Source organism: Rhamphochromis longiceps, linkage group LG23 (assembly GCF_057381845.1).
Source record: "Rhamphochromis longiceps isolate RC_006_pf linkage group LG23, R_longiceps_female_GT1.1, whole genome shotgun sequence".
In the NCBI taxonomy this organism is placed as follows: Eukaryota; Metazoa; Chordata; class Actinopteri; order Cichliformes; family Cichlidae; genus Rhamphochromis; species Rhamphochromis longiceps.
In genome coordinates this window covers 17,425,052-17,446,115 of record NC_140578.1, presented here as the reverse complement: position 1 = coordinate 17,446,115, position 21,064 = coordinate 17,425,052, and the positions used below count along the sequence as shown (strand labels likewise).

The window sequence follows — 21,064 nt, the reverse complement described above, 5'->3', positions numbered from 1 at the left end:
CCAGGACCTGCAAGGAGGAGGGGAGGATGGCAGCAAAAAGGAAGAACCTGGATATAAGAAAGCATTTTTCAAAGAAACCTGTAAGTCACTTAAAGCCAAGTTAACTCATAAAATGTCAGTCATAATAATGTTACAGGCTATGTTAGGCTTTGGCCCACATCAGTCTAAAATTGTACGTGTTTTGGAAACTAACTGCACAACAGGCAGCACTTTTAGTTATCTCGGTCTCAGAGTAGCATTTCTAATTTTGATTGAAACTGTCAGAGAAAATGGGAGCCTCGAGCAAGCCAGGATATTAGTTTACAGAGGCTGTTAAAATTATATGTCTAACGTTAAAATGTTGGTGACACAATAATTTCATCCTAGTGGTACTGACATATTCATAGGGTTAATTTTTGAGACAAAATATAATGAGGTAGTCATGATTTTGCAAATATTCCACCTTGTAGTGCAGTTTGCACATTTTTCTTTAAATGACAGACACACTGAAGCTGCTACCCATTTTATTCTTATTTTCATGTATTTGTCAGGTGACAGAAGAACCAACACAAAGCTCAGAGAGTAATGGTGATACAAGATCACAGGTGAAATTGGATAATGACCTGTTGGTTCATTACTGTATTTGAAGCACATGTGTGACTGCATGCATTTCAAATGTCTCACTGTTATTTATCAGGTGATAGAGACAGCTCTGCCATGTTGTAGCTTGGACAGAGGTGAAGAGGCAAGTTCACAGGTGACTGACTGATGATTTCGTGCTATACATTAACAAGAGGAGAAAGCATGTGTTTGGACACTGAGTTGTTGTGGGACATCAGTAGTCCATGTCTGTTGCTGTAACAGTAGCTCATGTTTAGAATAAAAAATCCCAGCTCATTGATTTGATCGGGGCAATAGTGTGCCCAAAATGTTTCATAATTTTTCCGAGAGATCTTTTACTTTGTGGTAATCTTAGATGAGTAGTTTTATGGACAAAAATTCACCAGGTCATTCAGTGTTCCCTTAGTGCCAAAATATAACAGATGTTGGTGTACTGTGACTGAACTAATGTTGTTAAGTCCTTAAAGTCATATTCTTTTATTGTCATGACTGTATTTGAAGCTATTTTTATTTTTGTATGATACCTGATTTATATGGAATATGGCTGAAGTAAACTGAAGCCTAAAATACTTAGTCATTTGTTTAATAGTAATTTAACATTATATAATTCACATATAAAAGTATGAATTGTAATTTTAAATGGTTTAAATGTAGAATAGCATATGTAGGAAAGTATATTTCTCCTTTTTTTTTATCAAGAAGCAAAGACAAAAAGGAAAAAGAAATAGGGCAGGGTTCGGTGGTTGAATCATCCAGCCCCACCAATGCCAAAACCAAATCTACGCCCTTGATCTGCATTATGCATGAACTATTCTGCAGATTGGGATGTATGTTCAGATGGTTCAATAAATTAGTTGCGTTGCTTTATTGTGCAGAGAGACAACACTATTTGCATATGATTTCTCACCGCGCTGCCTTCACTGTAGGGCTGGGCGATATGACCCAAAATTCATATCTCGATATTTTTTAGCTGGATGGCGATATAAGATATATATCTCGATTTTTTTTTTTAAGCCATAAGTTAAGAACAAAAAGAGAGTTCTTAGTCACACTGTGTCCCAGATGTCACACGGGCACTTTTATTTACATACAGCGTAGATGTACATGAAGAAATTACTCAAAAATAAATTATCAGCATTTATTAAATAATCATGGTCCATAAATAAAAGAAAACAATGTTGTTTTTGTGCATAACAAAAAGCTCACAATTGTGCAGTCAAAATGTAAACTAATAGACGCTGAGCGTAATAACAAAGAGACAGATTTCACAGCTGCACCACGTCTCTAAACAGGTGCCATTTGTGGTCCTTATACACACACAGTACGTATCACTCCGCGAGGCTCCTCCCCGGTAGCCGTAATCCTCCGACATCAAGCCGTGCAGCTCCGTAGCTTAGCAAAGTCATATTAAAACATTTTTTGACAGATTGCTGAGCGCTGTGTACCACATAAAATCGGTTCGCGGTCAGTAAGCACAACCAGAATTCATACATAAGGCGCACTGTCGAGTTTTGAGAAAATGAAAGGATTTTAGGCCGTGCAGCCCCTCTGGGCTGCATGTCGTTAGCGCGGTTAGCTCGCTAACACGTTGACGCCGTCCAGCCCCACGCACGGGGCCATCCGGTAACTCGCTAACGGAGATTTTCCGCTTTCATCTTGTCATTGCCTGCAGGTGAAGCTATGGGGGAGGCGAGGCCGAGTAACGTTGCGTAGAGACAAAAGTGGACGAAAGAGAGGCAAACCTGCGGCTCCACAAGTATAATTATAACGTAACATAGGCTATATCGATATAAACGATATTGCCACATCTTATATCTCGTATGAAAATATATCGATATTTTTAAAAAACTCGATATATCGCCCAGCCCTACTTCACTGCACCATTTACTTTCTTCAGTTCCTCTTTTTTCTACTTCAGTGTTTGAGTCATTTTATCAACAGGCAAAGTCAAACTCTTCAGTCAGTATTTCCTGTTCAATCAGACATGACTTTAGCACACAGTTCTTCTTTTCTTAAATTTGTTTGAAAACTAACACCATACTGGCAGGGCTCTAGACTAACTTTTTGCCACGGTTGCACTGGTGCGCCTAACTTTTTTTCTTAGGCGCACCCAAATTTTTCAACCGCATCGCTTAAAGCCGCAGTTTTACATGTGCACTTTTTTTGGGGGCGGGGGGGATTGCTGTCTGTATAGACACTATTAATTTGTAAATGATTAACTAGCAATCTTGTTAACACAAAGTTCTTTATTTGGAGCACAATTCTACAAGAGAGATAAGTTACTGCTGCAGCAGGCAGCAGCAAACAGATTGATGGTTCCGTGTCAGAGCACTGGCTATGAATTTCAGATGGATCAGGCCTTAACTTAACAAAATTTATCAATAGTTCTTTTCCCCTTTTCTTATTACCCACAGCTACATCCACTTCTGTCGGGCCTAGGCTATTCACTAGGACTGGGTATCATCACTGATTTCTATAATCCATTCAATTCCGATTCACAAGGTCCCGATTCGATTCAATTTTTCCTCAGATAGTCAGAAATATTATAATTCTGGTCATTTATCAATACTGATACATGTGAGACTTCATCAAAGGTGTGAGCATCACAGCAGATGCCTTTGTGTCAAAGTAACTAAGGATAAAACACAGAAAAAGGAGATTTTCCTGGCCTGCATGCTTTTTATAGCAGATAAACTTAAATATATTCTCCAATTTTACATAATTTTAAAAAGTTTAAATTTCTTCAGTATTGAACAACAAAAATTTGCCTCTCTTTTCCAAGGTCATTTGAGTAAAAACAAAAAAAAGAAAAAAGAGCAGCCAACAGGGCTGTAAACAACGGTAGACTGGTGGGTAATAAGCAAATGAATAATGCTGAAAACAGAGATTTGAGATGGGAAACTGTTCTTGAAGTACAGAGAGAGAGAGAGAGAGCTGTGCATGAAGTGTGATTTTATCATGGTGGAAGCATGGTGGAAAACAGCAGAAGTCAGAGGGAATTCAATACAATATTTATCAAATGTGAAGCATAGTTTTGATCTTATTTTGCTGCTGGTCAGTGAATTTTGGTTGGTGAGAGACAAAACATCCAGCTCAGAATCTAGCGCAAAAAAGACGTAAACAAAAGCGCAGACCAGACGTATCAGAATCAGCGAGCTGTCGGCTTTCAGCCCTGACGGCGTGTCCGTGTACGGGCCGAGAAAGAGAAAGCTGATTCTGATGCGTCGGGTCCACACTCTGTGTTTACGTGGAATTCATTTACCTGCTCTCATTTACTGTTTGGTGGTTGTTCAAATAGTTTTGTGAGCTTTAACCTGAGATTCTGGCATTTCTGGCAAAATACACAGTTATATTTAAAAGTCGATTCAGGTTTTCATGAATTGATATCGCTATATTCAAGCTACTCACCTCCCTCTATCCACCTGCACTTTCAAATGTACACACAAAGGGGTCCAGCCTCTGACTATCTCTGATTGGTTTACACCACAATAGGGGCATAATGTGTGTCAGTTGTTGACCGCACAGAGACTTTCAGAGTTGCAGATTTTTTTTAAAAAAAAAATTGTACTCAAAAAGTTGGTCACATTGGTGTGAGCTAGGATTTTTTTTAGTCACACCATTAAAAAATTTGGGCTCACTTGTGACCAAATTGGTTGCACTCTTGAGCCCTGACTGGTATCAGCATCTTTCACAAACCTGTCCAAATCAATCACCTGGACAACAACTTAAAACAAAGACTCCTTAATCAAATGGCATAAAAACATACCAGCCAAAAACCAAGACAATACACTGCGCTAACAAGAGATGGTATCAATAGGTCAGTAGGGCTCAAAACAACTACAGCAAACAACACCAACTAGAATTCAAAACTGGCAAAAATCCAAAACGCAATCAGCACAACTGAACCCTTCAAGTAGCCCATAACCTGCAGGCTGCCGAGCTGCACAGTTACAGACTCACACCAACAACAGTGAGCATGAGGTACATTAGGTATTGGCTAGCCTCACTCAGAGTTACAAGGGTCAACAAGTGAACATGACTTTTGTCTAAAGTTCACATACACAAAGCAGCTTTACAGGGGTCGTCATGACTACCACATGGTGCCTTTGACAGCTGTTTGAAACGTCGGCTATCTTACTCTAGAACTTTCTCAGTTTCCTGCCCACCTTAAAAGTTTGGCAAACGTTGACCTGTTTATCTGCAGTGGACTTCATCATCACAACAAGGGCCAAACCAGGGACAGCACACAAACCGAGTGAGAGTCAGAGTGATGCCGGTCTCTGCTGCACCCACCAGGTAACTCAACTCAGCAAGTCAAACAGCACAGCCTGTGTGGACAGATGGATGCTTGAAGCTTACATTTACTTGGAAAAACTAAAAATTACTGTTTCTGACAGCAGTTCAGTGAGCAGAAGATGAACTGATCTCCAACAGGCACAAAGTCAGAGAAGAAACTTTGTTTTCTACATTTTAGCAGATTATATTTTGATTTTTATGTGATGGGTTTTCAGAAAAGTGGAGAATTGTGGGGGTTTTTTAAGTTAAAAATAATAACCAGTGTTTGAGTTATAAAACTCATAGCATCAAAAATGAGTGAAAGTGAAATTTGTGCAGCAAAGTTAGTGTTACCTCCTCTAACTTCCCACAACATAAAGCACAACATTTCATTTCATTTCATTTCATTTTTATTTATTTCACACTTGGTACTACAATCAAACAAAACAACCACATCTTCTGTCAACAAAACACAACAACCATGTGTGAAAAGGAGCAGGAAGAAGAAAATATTCTTATTAAACCCTGCCCCCTATCTACCATCGAACTTATATCACCGGTGGGCACCAAAAATCAGGAACAAACTAATATTGACATTTCTCTCCGGTCGAATCCCAAACCAACATCACATTCATTCGCATTCTTCATACTGAGTTATCGTTTTAAACATATAACACTTTTTAAAACATTGTAAATTTATACAATTCTTTAAATCATAATGAAGTGAATTCCACAGTCTTATACCCCTAACCGTTGTGCTCATTAATCTTTGTGTAGTCCTGGCTAACTGATGTTTAAAATAAAATTTCCTTCTATTCTCTTCTCCCCTTGAACACATCAAAAATACTCTTTGTAACTTAAAAGGCAAAATATTATTTTTAGCCTTAAACATAATTAATAATGTCCGTAATTTCACTAAATCTCCTAATTTTAATAATTTTGATTCTATAAATAATTTATTTGTATGTTCTCTATATTTAACATTATGAATTATTCGTATAACTTTCTTCTGTAATAGGTTTAAAGGTTTTATGGTATTCTCATATGTATTCCCCCAAACTTCAACACAATAGTTGATATATGAAAAAAACAAAGAAAAATATAAAATACGCATTGTTTTATAATTTAATAAATCTCTTATACTACCCAAAATATAAATACTTTTGACCATTTTCTTTCTAATATGTTCAATATGAGATTTCCATGTCAAATTCTCATCCACTATTACACCCAAAAAACGAAATTCAGTAACTCTTTCAATCAATTCTTCCTCTATAAACATAATGACTTTATCCTCCTTTACACGATTGCCAAATATCATATATTTCGTTTTTGTCAGATTCAAAGATAATTTATTTACATCAAACCATTTTTTTATTCTTAACATCTCAGAAGTCATAATTTCAACCAAGTCTTTCAAATTCTCTCCAGAGCAATAAAAATTTGTGTCATCTGCAAATAAAATCGAATTTAACCTTTTAGATACGTCACAAATATCATTAATATATAAATTAAAGAGTTTAGGTCCCAAAATAGAACCTTGAGGAACACCACATACAATCTTCAGTCTTTCAGAAGTATTGCCAAAATAATAAACATATTGCAACCTATTCTCTAAATAACTCATTAACCAATTCAATGCTACTCCTCTCACTCCATAGTTATACAATTTAGAAATCAAAATAGAATGTTGTATCGTATCAAAAGCTTTTTTTAAATCAACAAATACTCCCACTGTGTATTTATTATTATGTGTTGCAGATGAAATATCTTCAATAAAAGTCAACAACGCTAATGCCGTTGACCTATTTTTACGAAATCCAAATTGGTTTTCATGTATTAGTTGATATTTTTCAATAAAACTATCAAGTCTTTGTGCAAAGAGTTTTTCTAGCAATTTTGAAAACTGTGATAAAAGAGACACTGGCCTATAATTGTTAAAACTATGCTTATCTCCTGATTTATATAATGGTATTACTTTTGCCACTTTCATTCTGTCAGGGAATACTCCTGACTGTAGCGAAAGATTAAAAATATAACAAAGAGGAGTACTTATACAATCTATTGTCTTTTTAATTATGACCATGTCTATACCATCACAATCAGTAGATTTTTTATTTTTACAATTTTTTACGATTGCTACTATTTCTTTTATGGTAGTATCGGCTAAGAATATGGAATTAACCATTCTATTATCACCTATCCAGGCTTCCTCATCTCCTGGATCATCATTTTTCCTGATTAGATTTGCTAAAGTAGGTCCAACATTTACAAAAAAAGAATTGAATTCGTTTGCTACTTCGGTCTTATCTTTAACAACTTGATTATTATTAATAAAATAATTAGGCCGAACTTTGGGTGTGTTCTTATTACCCAATACCTCTTTAAAAATATTCCAAATGCCCTTAATATTATTTTTGTTTTCCTGAAAAACTTTATTATAGTAATCTTTCTTAGCTTTCCTCAATATTAATACCAACTTATTTTTATATAGTTTATATTTCATTTCCGCGTTTTTAGTTCTATATATTATATACTCCCTATATAAATTATTTTTCTTTTTACACGCATTTGCAAGACCCTTAGTTATCCAAGGTTTCCTATTTATATTCTTTTTCTTATGCTTAAATGATATCAATGGACAATGTTTATCATACAAGGCCAAATATATATTTAGAAATACTCCGTATGCAATGTTGACCTCATTAACATAAACCTCCTTCCAGTCCGTTTCCATGAGATCTTGTCTAAACCTATTAATTGCTTCATCATTTCTTAACCTTCTATAACTCACAAAACTAGCTTCTTTCTTTCTTTTCATATTTAAATCGAAAATAACAAAGACTGGTAGATGATCGCTTATATCATTTATGATGAGGCCACTTTCAATATTATTCTCCAAACTATTAATAAAAATATGATCAATTAGTGTTTCTGATTTCTCCGTTATTCTACTCGGCTTTATAATTAAAGGATAAAATCCTTTACCATATAATAGTTCAAAAAAATCTGACGAAGCCTTATCATTTGTCACTTTACAAAGATCAATATTGTAATCACCACACAAACATACAGTCTTATTTCCCTTAACCTTACTCAATAAATTTTCTACTGCTTCTGTAAATAACTCAATCTGTGATCCCGGTTTCCTATATATACACGTTACAATTATATTACTTCTCTTTTCTATATCCAATTCTACTGTCACAGACTCCATTAAATCATCCATAACAACAGACATACATTCAACTTTTTTACATTTCAAATCACAATTAACGAAAAGTGCCACCCCTCCTGCCTTTGTCTTAATTCTATTCACAAAGTACAAATCGTATCCTTCAATACAAAAATTACAACCCTTATTCTCATCTAACCATGTTTCAGACAGAGCAATTATTTGAAACTTGCCTCTCAGACTATACAGAAAATCTTCAATCGAAGCAAAACTTCTATAAAGACTTCTGCAGTTAATATGAATTAAAGAAAATGTATTGGCTATATCAACCTTATCCCTGAATTGCTCCTCTGTAAAATAATCACATGTGACATTAATTGTATTAAGCACATTCCTTTCAGGGTCAATACCTACTTCAAAATCATATGATTTATAATCTGTGTCATCAAACATAATGCATAAATTATTCTAGCGCTATCTATTACCTCATAAGAAAGAAAAGGAAACAAAAAAAGAGAAAAAAAGGAAAAAAAAAAGAAAAAAACTGAAAAAGGAAAGAAAAGATCCTAAGCAATCTCACATTCATTTATCAACATATTTTAAAGTCCGTTGATCTTGTTATCTTCCATATCCAATTTTACAATTTCCTTTTGTCCTTTTCCTCCCGAAGTAGCATTTGACCTTGCCAAAAATAAACTAGTTATAGCCATAATTGGTCGCAACCATTTGTCTATCTTAATCATATTATCACGTATAATTGTCCAATTCCTCAAGTTCCTTAATCGTTACAACCTTGGCTTCTTCTGGTGTTCCATTCAGTTTAATCATCACTTTGCAATTCCTGGTCCAGGTTGCTTGAATCTTTTTCTCCTTCCGTAAAATACGAGCTTGTCTTGCAATATCTGCATTTCTTTTTGTAAGATGTTCATTCAAATATACTCCACTTCCTTTCAAAAGGCTGGACCGTCTCAGCAATTCTACTTTGTGTTTTCGATTGACAAATCTCACTACAATTGCTGGAGGAGCATTTTTGTGCCTTCTAGGAAGAGTATAGCATGCAGATATATTGTTACTATGCAGGGGAAGATTTTTACTCGAAAAGAATTCCACAACCTGCCGTTCCAACATGACTGATGGAAGAAAACATGAGCATGATAGAAGTTGGTGGATCAATCCAAATATAAATAATATTGATACCAACCCTGGAATTGGTATTAGGTTTATACCAGTGTGACAGGATTGATGTTTTGTTTCTGTCGTGTTACATATTGCCCAGAGTACATTTAAATAACCAAAGTTAAGTAAAAGGCCTTTAGAGACAAGTAGGCCTACATTTACATTCCAGGTCCAAAAAAACCCAGTTTCAGAATACATGAAAACTGTAAATATAAATTTTGTTCTGTTAACTTTTGTGGAAAGCAAAAATAGCAGTGATGTAGTGGTCATTAAAATGTGATAAGAATTTGCAAATTGATGAGGATTCATCTCAAATGCCATGACACACTGCTCTCCCCTACATTAGTGGATTTTCAGTTGTTTAAAAAACAATGGCTTGTTTTTAAGAGACAGTTTAAATGGGATTGAGGGAATGATGTGTTTGCACTGCAGTTTATATCCAACAACATCAAGCAGTTAAATCAAAGAGTTCATGTTACTAACAGCTCACCTCTCTGCAGCAGACAGAGGCTGGACATTAAAACCAATCATGTCAGCTTTAGACTGCTCACTCTTTAATGACACACAGCTGGGTTCAGGTCCAGGTTGGTTCCTGTGAATAATGATGGTGCAATGATGTGAGTGCTGAGCTGTGACATGCAGAAGAGTCATGGACAGTTAGAGATGATCATCTCACCTCTGAGCTTTGGTCTGGTTCTCATGTTCCCCACACAGAGTGGTTTTAGAGGGAGGGACTCCCTCCTCTCTGTCCTCACACTGATCCATGCTGCTGAATTCACATCCACATCAGCTCACACGCACTTTCTACCTTCACCTGCAGAGGAAACACAAATCATTCATGTGCACATCAACTGAGAGCTGCTGAGGTCATGTCTGATGTGTTGGACTAACATCCACTCCATCTGAGTCAAGATAATATGAAATATCTGCTGTCACATATCAATAAGTGGATACTAACAGCAACATGCAGTGTTGACCCTCGAGTCCGTCGGGGCCTCTTCGATCGGAGTTAATCAACATTATGTTATCAATTATAAAATAAATAAATGAATATATCAAACAAATATATTTATGACAGTAACATGTTATTAGGATAAAAAAGTAAATTTCACAGTATAAATGTTCACTGTACACTGTTTCCTGTCATAACTGAGAGTCCACAGCCAGACAGTTAGCTCTGTCACAAACAGATTTCATCAGTTTACTACAAGAATGTCACAGAGAGATGATTTCACCCTCCAAATTCCCAGATCATAGTAAATGCATGTCTGCAGGCAACACTACAAATAAATGTTCTGATGAAAATAAATAGATTCAGTGAAATGATTGTTGGATTTTCTTTGTTTCGTTTGTATTATTGTAGGGTCTTTATATATATATATATATATATATATATATATATATATATATATATATATATATATATATATATATATATATATATATATATATATAAAAATAGCCATCTAGCCATCTCTAGACCCAGCAGTCTTAGCTAATTATAGGCCAATCTCCAACCTTCCTTTCATATCAAAAATCCTTGAAAGAGTAGTTGTCAAACAGCTAACAGATCATCTGCAGAGGAATGGTTTATTTGAAGAGTTTCAGTCAGGTTTCAGAGCTCATCACAGCACAGAAACAGCTTTAGTGAAGGTTACAAATGATCTTCTTATGGCCTCTGACAGTGGACTATGTGCTTGTCCTGCTAGACCTTAGTGCAGCATTCGATACTGTTGACCATAATATCCTATTAGAGCAATTAGAACATGCTGTAGGTATTACAGGTACTGCACTGCAGTGGTTTGTATCATATCTATCTAATAGACTCCAATTTGTGCATGTAAATGAAGAGTCCTCTTCACACACTGAGGTTAATTATGGAGTTCCACAGGGTTCAGTGCTAGGACCAATTCTGTTTACATTATACATGCTTCCCTTAGGCAGCATCATTAGAAGACATAGCATACATTTTCACTGCTATGCCGATGACACCCAGCTCTATCTGTCCATGAAGCCAGATAACACACACCAATTAGTTAAACTGCAGGAATGTCTTAAAGACATAAAGACCTGGATGACCGCTAACTTTCTGCTTCTTAATTCAGATAAAACTGAGGTTATTGTACTCGGCCCTGAAAATCTTAGAAATATGGTATCTAACCAGATTCTTACTCTGGATGGCATTACCTTGGCCTCCAGTAACACTGTGAGGAACCTTGGAGTCATTTTTGACCAGGACATGTCCTTCAAAGCACATATTAAACAAATATGTAAGACTGCTTTCTTCCATTTGCGCAACATCTCTAAAATTAGAAATATCCTGTCTCAGAGTGACACTGAAAAACTAGTTCATGCATTTATTACTTCCAGGCTGGACTACTGTAATTCATTATTATCAGGATGTCCAAAAAACTCGCTGAAAAGCCTTCAGCTAATCCAAAATGCTGCAGCAAGAGTCCTGACAGGGACTAGAAAGAGAGAGCATATTTCTCCTGTTTTGGCTTCCCTTCATTGGCTTCCTGTTAAATCCAGAATTGAATTCAAAATCCTGCTCCTCACATACAAGGTCTTAAATAATCAGGCCCCATCTTATCTTAATGACCTTGTAGTACCATATCACCCTATTAGAGCACTTCGCTCTCGCTCTGCAGGCCTACTTGTTGTTCCTAGAGTATTTAAAAGTAGAATGGGAGGCAGAGCCTTCAGTTTTCAGGCCCCTCTTCTGTGGAACCAGCTTCCAGTTTGGATTCGGGAGACAGACACTATCTCTACTTTTAAGATTAGGCTTAAAACTTTCCTTTTTGCTAAAGCATATAGTTAGGGCTGGACCAGCTGATCTTGAATCCTCCCTTAGTTATGTTGCAATAGACGTAGGCTGCCGGGGGATTCCCATGATGCATTGAGTTTTTCCTTTCCAGTCACCTTTCTCACTCACTATGTATTAACAGACCTCTCTGCATTGAATCATATCTGTTATTAACCTCTGTCTCTCCTCCACAGCATGTCTTTTATCCTGTCTTCCTTCTCTCACCCCAACCGGTCGCAGCAGATGGCCGCCCCTCCCTGAGCCTGGTTCTGCCGGAGGTTTCTTCCTGTTAAAAGGGAGTTTTTCCTTCCCACTGTTGCCAAAGTGCTTGCTCATAGGGGGTCATATGATTGTTGGGTTTTTCTCTGTATCTATGAAGCGCCTTGAGGCGACTTTTGTTGTGATTTGGCGCTATTTAAATAAAATTGAATTGAATTGAATTATATATATATATATATATATATATATATATATATATATATATATATATATATATATATATATACATACATACATACATACATACATACATCAGGGACCTGTTTTTGTGATTTGACACTACATAAATAAAACTGAATTGCTAATATGATCAAGCAGTCTTATTGATCATATTAGCAATTCAGTTTTATTTATGTAGTGTCAAATCACAAAAACAGGTCCCTGATGTGTACCTGAATAATTTGTTTCTGACACCGATCTGAAAAATATAACTGGACATCAAACGCAATCATGATTCAGTAAACACACTCACATTAAATGGTGATAGTCTGAGACATTCAGTGGTTATTGTGAAAATTAAAATAATTTTTAAATAATCAGTGCCAGGTGTTACAGAGAATACACAAGCATCATCAGTGTTGTTTAAGTTTAATTTTAAAAAGTATCCTCGATAAATGAGGATAAATATATATATATAATATATATTTATTTATATAAATATAAATATTTCTAACATTTTGAGTTATTTTCCAGTGTTAGAAAATCAGCACTGCTCAGTGTTAGTCATTGTTAATCTTCAAAACTGACTAGGTTACTTTTAAACATATAACACTGTCAAAAGTGTTAATTTAACACTCAACAGTGTTGTATTTAACACTCAGAGGTGTGGACCCATATAGACACTCTCCAGTGTTAATTTAACACTGGAGATTTTGCTGTGTAGAAAGTAACTTTTATTCAGGTCTAAACATGTTGGACAGGAAGTCTGAATCAGATCTAAACCTGCAAACCCACAAACTGAGAGCAAAGCTGTCTCTGCATGGCTGAGTGTGTTAGAAGAGGAAGTGGTTTCATCAAACTCTAGCATGTCTCATCATCACAGCTATGTTTCTGTTAGCGGTTTAGCGTTTATGTCACACAGACCAGGATGAGGCGAATTATAGACCAGAGAAACTTCAGGCCATTCTCTTCTTCCTGCTTTGTTCAGAGGTCTTAATTCTGTCCATTTGACACATGGCAGTTTAGATATTTTCATTTCTGATCTTTCAAATATTGACTTTACTGGAACTTATGCTTGAGTTGAAAAAAAAAACTGAAGTAGATTCCTTCCTAGCTCCAGAAAAGACTTATTTTCTTCTCTTTGTATCCTTGTACTTTCCCAGATCCAGGGGCTCCCCCAGGAGGAGGGGTGAATGTGCCCCTGTATCTCTACACATTTTATTTATCTGTGAGCAGTATCAGCTTTTAGACAACAGAAACCATCAGCAAAACTTTTTACATGAGTCCAGAAATAAAACTGTCAGTCTACAGAGCTGCTAACTCAATCTAAAATGCATGCTAAACTACAAACTCCACCCTGTGCTGAGAACTGAAACGTCTTCACTGTTATTTTTCTTCAGATCAGCAAAGTTTGAATGGAGCTCTCTGTCTGTGCTGATCTGTCGCCCTCTGGAGGTCGAACCACAAACTGCATGATGTCACTGTAACCACCACAGGAACAGGAAGTGCTTTTAAATGACTAAAACACTGAAAAATGCTAACGGCTGTCGTTAGGCACACTGATAGCAGTGCAGATGTGTTCATCTCAAACACTGGCTCAGGTCAGACCCCTTCAACATGAGGCCGCACTTAGACCCACTTAGGAGGTCGGACCTTTGACCTCTTGTGACCTTTAAAAAACATATAATGTTTATTTCAAGCTTTTGATTTCTGTGAGCATCAATCCAGCTGCTTTAGCCTTGAAGCCTTGCATTTATGAGTTATTAAAAGCTCTTTGAATTCTGATTTTATATTTTTATGAGCTCCCAGCTCTGTTTGAGCCACCAGCTAAAATAAAAGGATTAAGCTGTTCTACAAGAACACATCTGAGGTGATATTAATATGATGAACACACATTTATGATCACAGTCCCTGCACAGTGACAGGGCAGTGATGTCATCAGCCCCATAACTGACACATCAGTGATGTTTGTTTATGGGTTTGAGATCAAAAGTCAGCTTCATACCTGGATCATGTTATTTGTGTTGAACATGTCAGTGCAGAGCTGTCAGTATGTGTGGAACTCATCTTTATTCCATAATGTTGGAATGTCTTTGCCTGGAGAACTTGTTTTTTGAAAATCCTTAAAGAGCTGATAGGAAGCTGCTTCAGAGAGTTCAGACTGTGCTGCAGAATAAAGCTTTGTGTCTTATACTCTGTATTTACATGTATGACTGCACTCATTTCACACTTTCCTACCAAAATGGTAAGAAGTGAGGGGGACTCGAGACTTTTAGCACTGAGTGTTGACCTGCTGTGAGGCAGCTGATCAAAGCTCTCCACAGGTCTAATTCAACACTTCATGAAAGAGTTTTATTACTGTGGACAAGTTTGAACACAGAAACCATGGAAACCATCTTTAAAGAGCAATGTTGATGGCAACGTTAGTAAGTACATAAAAGTTTATTCACATAGCACATTTCACAGACAGAAGGATTTGAAGGTCTCCACAAGAGTCCAAACTCTGTAGGAACAGAGGACATGCATTCCACATTAAGTGGATATAATGTGTCTTTCTGACCATTAGCATGCAAAGTTATTAGTCTGTCACCTAATTTCTAATTAATTTGAAAAACTAGTTATAATAATGATTGCAGAGTGAAACTGTAGTTATACAAGTAAAGTATATGGTACACCGTATGGTATTGTACACGGCAAATGCAACCTTTTCTCTAGAAGAAATGTACCGAGCCAAGAAGGGACGCCATCAAGTCACGTCTCCTCTCCCTCATCTTCATCCTGGCTCTTCTCTCTGTCTCTGTCGGTCTTCTTAGTTACGCTGCTTCTTCTTCTTTAAATAAACTGCAAACACCTGGTGAGCATGTCTCTGAAATGGAATTTATTAAATACACTGCAGTGGAGAAAACATTCAGGTCAAACACCAAAATGATTTCTGATGAGGGACACCACCCTGAACTCTTTTATACAGTGTGCATCATTCTACAATGTCAGAAAAAGAAGGAAAAGAAATAAAACAAAACAATTTCGTACTTTAAATTTCATCCTCACTCTCATCATCACTATCCATATTTTCTGCCTGTAACGAGGGCTGTGTTACAAGTGAAATTTTAGGCGGTTCATTTTCTCTTGTCAATGCGGTTGTGATTAATCTATTCAGTAGGATGCGGCGGCACAGAATGAAACAACAGCCACAGCTTCTAAGTATAGCAGCAAATGTGGCTATGGACATTAGCAAAGACACTACCATGGCTTTAAACCAGTCCTCCAAGGGGTTAGGGTTATAGGCCCATGACTGCATCGTGTATCAAATTGGCCAGTTGCTGAACATTATAATGAACATAATTTATTGTAAATGGTAAATGGTCTGTATTTGTATAGCGCTTTACTTGGTCCTAAGGACCCCAAAGCGCTTCACACTATACACAATCATCCACCCATTCACACACACATTTATCTTGTCTACATTCTTGTTTGGGGTAATCCATAAGAAGATGGACTCAAACCCTCCCATGACCTGGTTGGCCAGTTTACACTCATTATGAACCCCTATAGCATCTATGTAAGTTGGGGAGTTTTTAGTTAAATAAAAATTCTCCAACGTGGTTCTACGGATCCTACCCACACGGGTCTCTGCAGTGGTATGAGATCCTGCTAACACTATAGGGAGTGCCAATCTTACAATAGTAATATTAAGTTCCCGATCAACATTAACGCTGCTCATATTTGTCCATTCAGTTACATCTATCACTTTATCACACCATGAATCACCTGGAGTACCTATAGGGGTGACACTTACCCTGGTTAGGCAGGTGTAATTTCCAGCCCTCAGAGAAAATACAGGGGGAGTAATGCTCTTCTTAACTACTTGGAAGAGTGTATTCAATATAGTGCAATCATGATCCACCCCTTCCTTCATGTGGTGCTGTAGCATGCAATCAAATCCCGGCCTGTCCTCCCAGAACAATAAAGGGACAAGCACAGTGAACAGTGTGGGGCGCATTGTAGAGAAGGCCACACACTCTATCATGTCTTAGACTTGGCTGTATCAGCTATCCAATCCAGCCATAAATTTTTATCTCTATAACCTATTTCTATTTACACCGCGTCTTCATGTTTAAATAAGTAACCAGCTATTGTCCTCACAGCTCCACTGGTGCATGGGCTGAGGTTGCATTTTTAGTTACCTTCGCATTTGACATGGGCATCCCAAACTTCACACTTAACAAACCCAGTGTCCGCACCTCCAACATCTACACCTAAGGTGAAATATGTCCATTCGCTGCTCCTGCAGCTTATGTCAAAACAAGATTTTGTTGCATTTTTATTGTTCAAACTTGGGTTTTCTTTCCCTGTAGCTGCGTCTCTTCCCTGAGCCCTGGTCAGTTAGAAATATGCCTGCCCTTGTGCATTGAGGCTACCTACCCTGGGGGTTGCTGTCCAACCACCCAGCCCTGTGCTCCAAAGAACCCCGCTCCAGGCCGGACACAGACTTATGGATCCATCTATCCATTCGCTTCCGCTTATCCTTTTCAGGGTCGCGGGGGGCGCTGGAGCCTATCCCAGCTGTCATAGGGCGAGAGGCGGGGTACACCCTGGACAGGTCGCCAGTCTGCCGCAGGGCTAACACACAGGGACAGACAACCATTCACACTCACATTCACTCACACATTTACACCTAGAGGCAATTTGGATTATCCAATTAACCTATCCCCACAAGCTGCATGTCTTTGGACGGTGGGAGGAAGCCAGAGTACCCGGAGGGAACCCACGCAAACATGGGGAGAACATGCAAACTCCACACAGAAAGACCATGCGGCAACAGTGCTAACCACCATGCCACCGTGCTGCCCTTATGGATCCAATACTGTGATATTTTCCCGGTATTACACATATACACATTGTGGCTTTGCCACGCAGTAGCACGGTCATAAGACTCTATCACATCATACAAATAAAATTCTGCAAATTCTACTGTCAATTATCTCTTTACTGTTGTTACCACCACTTTGGTCTGCAGGCCGCTGTCTCCTGCTGCTCAGGCTCGTCTGGGCTGTGACATCATCTCCAGCTGCAGATCTCCCAAAAGGCTACACAACAGGGCAATCGTTAGCCCGGTGAAGAACAGCAGGGCCACTCCAATGACAAGCTGCCTCTCGGTGTGACACATCATCATCAGAGGGTGGGGAACGTGGCTCGTTCCCCAACCTTCACTGCTGACTGATCAATCTCCCACTCCCTTCTCCATAAACAAGACCCTGAGATACTTAAACTCTTCCCCTTGGGGCAGGAACTCGTCCCTGACCCAGAGTGGGCACTCCACCCTTTTCCGGCTGAGGACCATGACCATGGAGGTGCTGATTGTCATTCCCACGGCTTCACACTCGGCTGCGAACCATTCCAGACCGAGCTGGAGGCCAACAGAACCACATCATCTGTGAAAAGCAGAGATGAGATTCTGAGACCACCCAAGTGAAAGCCTTCCACCATTTGGCTATGCCTAGAAATCCTGTCCATACAAAAATTATGAACAGAATCGGTGACAAAGGGTGGCCCATCATCCACCAGCAATGGGTCCAACTTATTGCCAGCTATGCGGACCAAGCTCTTGCAATGGCTGCATAAGGATTGAGTGGCCTGTAGACTGTTTGAAGCTTGGCCAGCTCATTAAATTGATGTGTTTTTTTTATTTGATGAAGAGGGAGTCAGATGCTCGATTGAAGCCAGTGTTACTAATGATTCTTATTGCTCTTTGTTGGAATATATATATTGGTTGAAAATGCTCTTTATTAAGGAAGGCACCTGTCAATGGTTTAATATCATGCAGTTCCTCACTGTGACCACGTGAGGGCAGTAAAAAGCCAAATTCAACTTTGAGGAGTAAGGAAATACGCAAAAGGGATGGGACACTCCACACTGACATTTCCACGCTGTGTCGAGCTTCTGAAGTGCACATTTGGAAACGTTTCTCTGAAGTGGTTGTTTGGACAGGGGGCTTACCTTTACTTCCAGCGAGGGGAGGGGCCAGGATTCCCATATTCATCAGCTAGAGTCATCTGGGTTTGGCCTTGGAATTACTGAATGAATGTTTTTGCTGCTAGCGCTTCTATTTATTCCAAGCAGACATACATATCAAAGAAAGCAATGTCATCATTATTATTGTGTAACTGGTTTCTGCATCACCATGCTGCAACAAGTCGGCCAAAACAAACTCCTTGACTCTGCATCGTGTTGTATTTTTCTAAGAAGGCAAGGAGTCTCTGATTGATTGTTGCATATTTACTTCCTGTATGGAAACATAATGGTGACGGGTCAGTGCAAATGGCTCGCCACACATCAATCCGCACAGCACACTCTCTTACTGCTACTGCAGACTGGGAGTGATTACTGCAGCCAGCCTCACAATTGCAGCTGTGACTGTAAAGCCCAATCAAAGCTAAAGTCATGGCAGCTTCTACCTTTGTTTGACAGTGTTTAGAACAAACCTGATGACACAAACTCACAGAAAGCTTCGAGTCAACCAAAATCATCGAAACCCTGAGGGTGTTTTTTTCCAAGGCTGGCAGAAATCGAAGCCAAAAAGAAAAAACATCTGAAAACCTGTGTGCTTATCACAACATACACAGCAGTGTTTTCCTTCTAGATTTGACTTTAGAAATGACCCTAAATTATTGAGCAGCTGAAACTGCCTCACAAATGTAATCAGAGAGTGGAAATACTATTTGCTTAAACACACTTTCTTCTCCCCAGAGTGTGCTATGAGAATTAAACCCTCCACACCCTCTTATTTTCTAATTTCCTTCACTTTCTAGACTTTCTAAAGATTGAAGTTGAAACTTTTTACAAGGACTATAGAAGTTTATTCTACGGCAAACTTCCTCAGCAATTTCTACAGCCACATATTCTGTCTCGGCCATTTACATAACTCTGTGGGTTATACCTTATTTAATGAATGCTGACAGCCACCAGTAGCGGCAATGATATCAAACTGATGTGTGACACTATTGATCAGCTATCCAAGGTACTATCCATTGTTGGATCTAAATATTTGACCCTGTTGGAATCAGACCACAAGAGACTGGAAACAGGACAGAAGAGGCACTCGTACGTTTTCACTTCCAAGGTGAGGTTGCACTCACAAAGCTAACACAACCCCCCACTGTAAAACCTCTGCGACGTGTTGTAAAAACTAAGGCATTGTGTGTGTGCATGCACGTGCGAGCATGTGAGTGAAAGTGTGTGTGTGTGTGTGTGTGCATGTGTGTATGTGTCTCTGTATACGTGACTTCCTGCTACACAATATGTGCTTACAACCGTTTAACCACATCCCTAGTTATCATACGGTCATCTCCCCTGGCCCGTATAAAGGCTTAACCTCTTCCCGCATAGCAGACAGGTCTGGCCCAGATCTGGTGTCAAGCTGGCACTGCTGGCTGACTTCTGGCATGGTAGGTGGTATGTCATCCAGATATGGGCCAGGCCTGGCGTAGATGGCACTGTTTATGTGATGGCATGCCACATCTGCCCCAATTGTAGTTTGGTTTATGTGGCCCAGGCTCATAGAAAACCGGTCTGGCCCAGATCCGGCATCAAGCTGGCACTTCTGACTGACTGGTGTCATGGCAGGGTGTATGTCAACCAGATGTGGGCCAGGTCTGGCAATGACGCCACTGTTTATGTTCCTATTTTCCGATTTTAGTTAGAAGACCCAAATGCCATGTTGCAATACTATACTGCTATGGTAGCCAACGTTTAAAATGCAGGTTCGACAGGTTTGTGAGTGTACACTTTATCTAAAACCTAGTGAGGGTTTACTCATGTTTACCACCGGGTGGCTGTAGCTCAGGAGGTAGAGCAGGTCACCTACTGATTGGAAGATTAGTGGTTAGATCCCTGGCTCCTCCAGGGATGCATGTCAAGAGTGTGAATGTGTATGAATGTAGTTAGGAAGCACTCAGTTTAGAGAAAGTGTGTGATTGGATGTATGTGGCATGTTGTATAGAATAATACGGGAGAGTAGAAAAGTGCTGTATAAGAATCAGTCCATCCACTGTCTGAAGTGTTTTATCATATTACTTTTGCACTATTATGTTCTAGCACATGTTGTTATTACATGGCTTGATTAAGGCACACATTAGGCTGACATCTGGGACCAGAGCTGAAACTGTTCTTCGCCAGCAGTGTGTCTACAACTGGCTCGTGGCTGCACACAACTTACACATGGCCCACATACCGCAAAGAATGACGGCCCCATCAGCCTTGCCAGAGGTAATCCACACATGGGCCAGCACAGGACCACCAGTATGTCTGCAACTGGCCCTGTGCTGGCCCATGTGTGGGCCACTTTGGCAAACCAGATCTGGGCCACCAAAGGGCCGTCATTCTTTGCGGTATGTGGGCCATGTCTAAGCACATTTTGTGGGCCAGATCCGGGCCATACCAACTTTGCTATGTGGGTTTAATGGTTCACCATATACAAGCAAAGGTCAGCTCCTAAAGGGCAGGAAGTGAACATTCCTTACCAAATAAGTCAAATGAGTCATGGAATGTACCTGTAGTTGAACACTATAGCTATAGCCTCCCCCACCAGGGGAGGA

The 21,064-nt window shown here is 38.9% G+C and overlaps 1 protein-coding gene across 1 annotated transcript in view; it reads right to left on the bottom strand.

Moving 5' to 3' along the window:
- Nucleotides 1-9,991, bottom strand: part of LOC146641553 (protein NLRC3-like) — a 41,885-nt gene extending 31,894 nt beyond the window's left edge. Inside the window, exons 1-2 of the mRNA XM_085399550.1 lie at nt 9,903-9,991; nt 9,717-9,818 (exon numbers count right to left, since the gene is read on the bottom strand). Of these exons, the coding sequence (XP_085255676.1) occupies nt 9,717-9,818; nt 9,903-9,991 (191 nt within the window). The remainder of the gene's footprint in view (nt 1-9,716; nt 9,819-9,902) is intronic.
- Nucleotides 9,992-21,064: the final 11,073 nt, after the last annotated feature.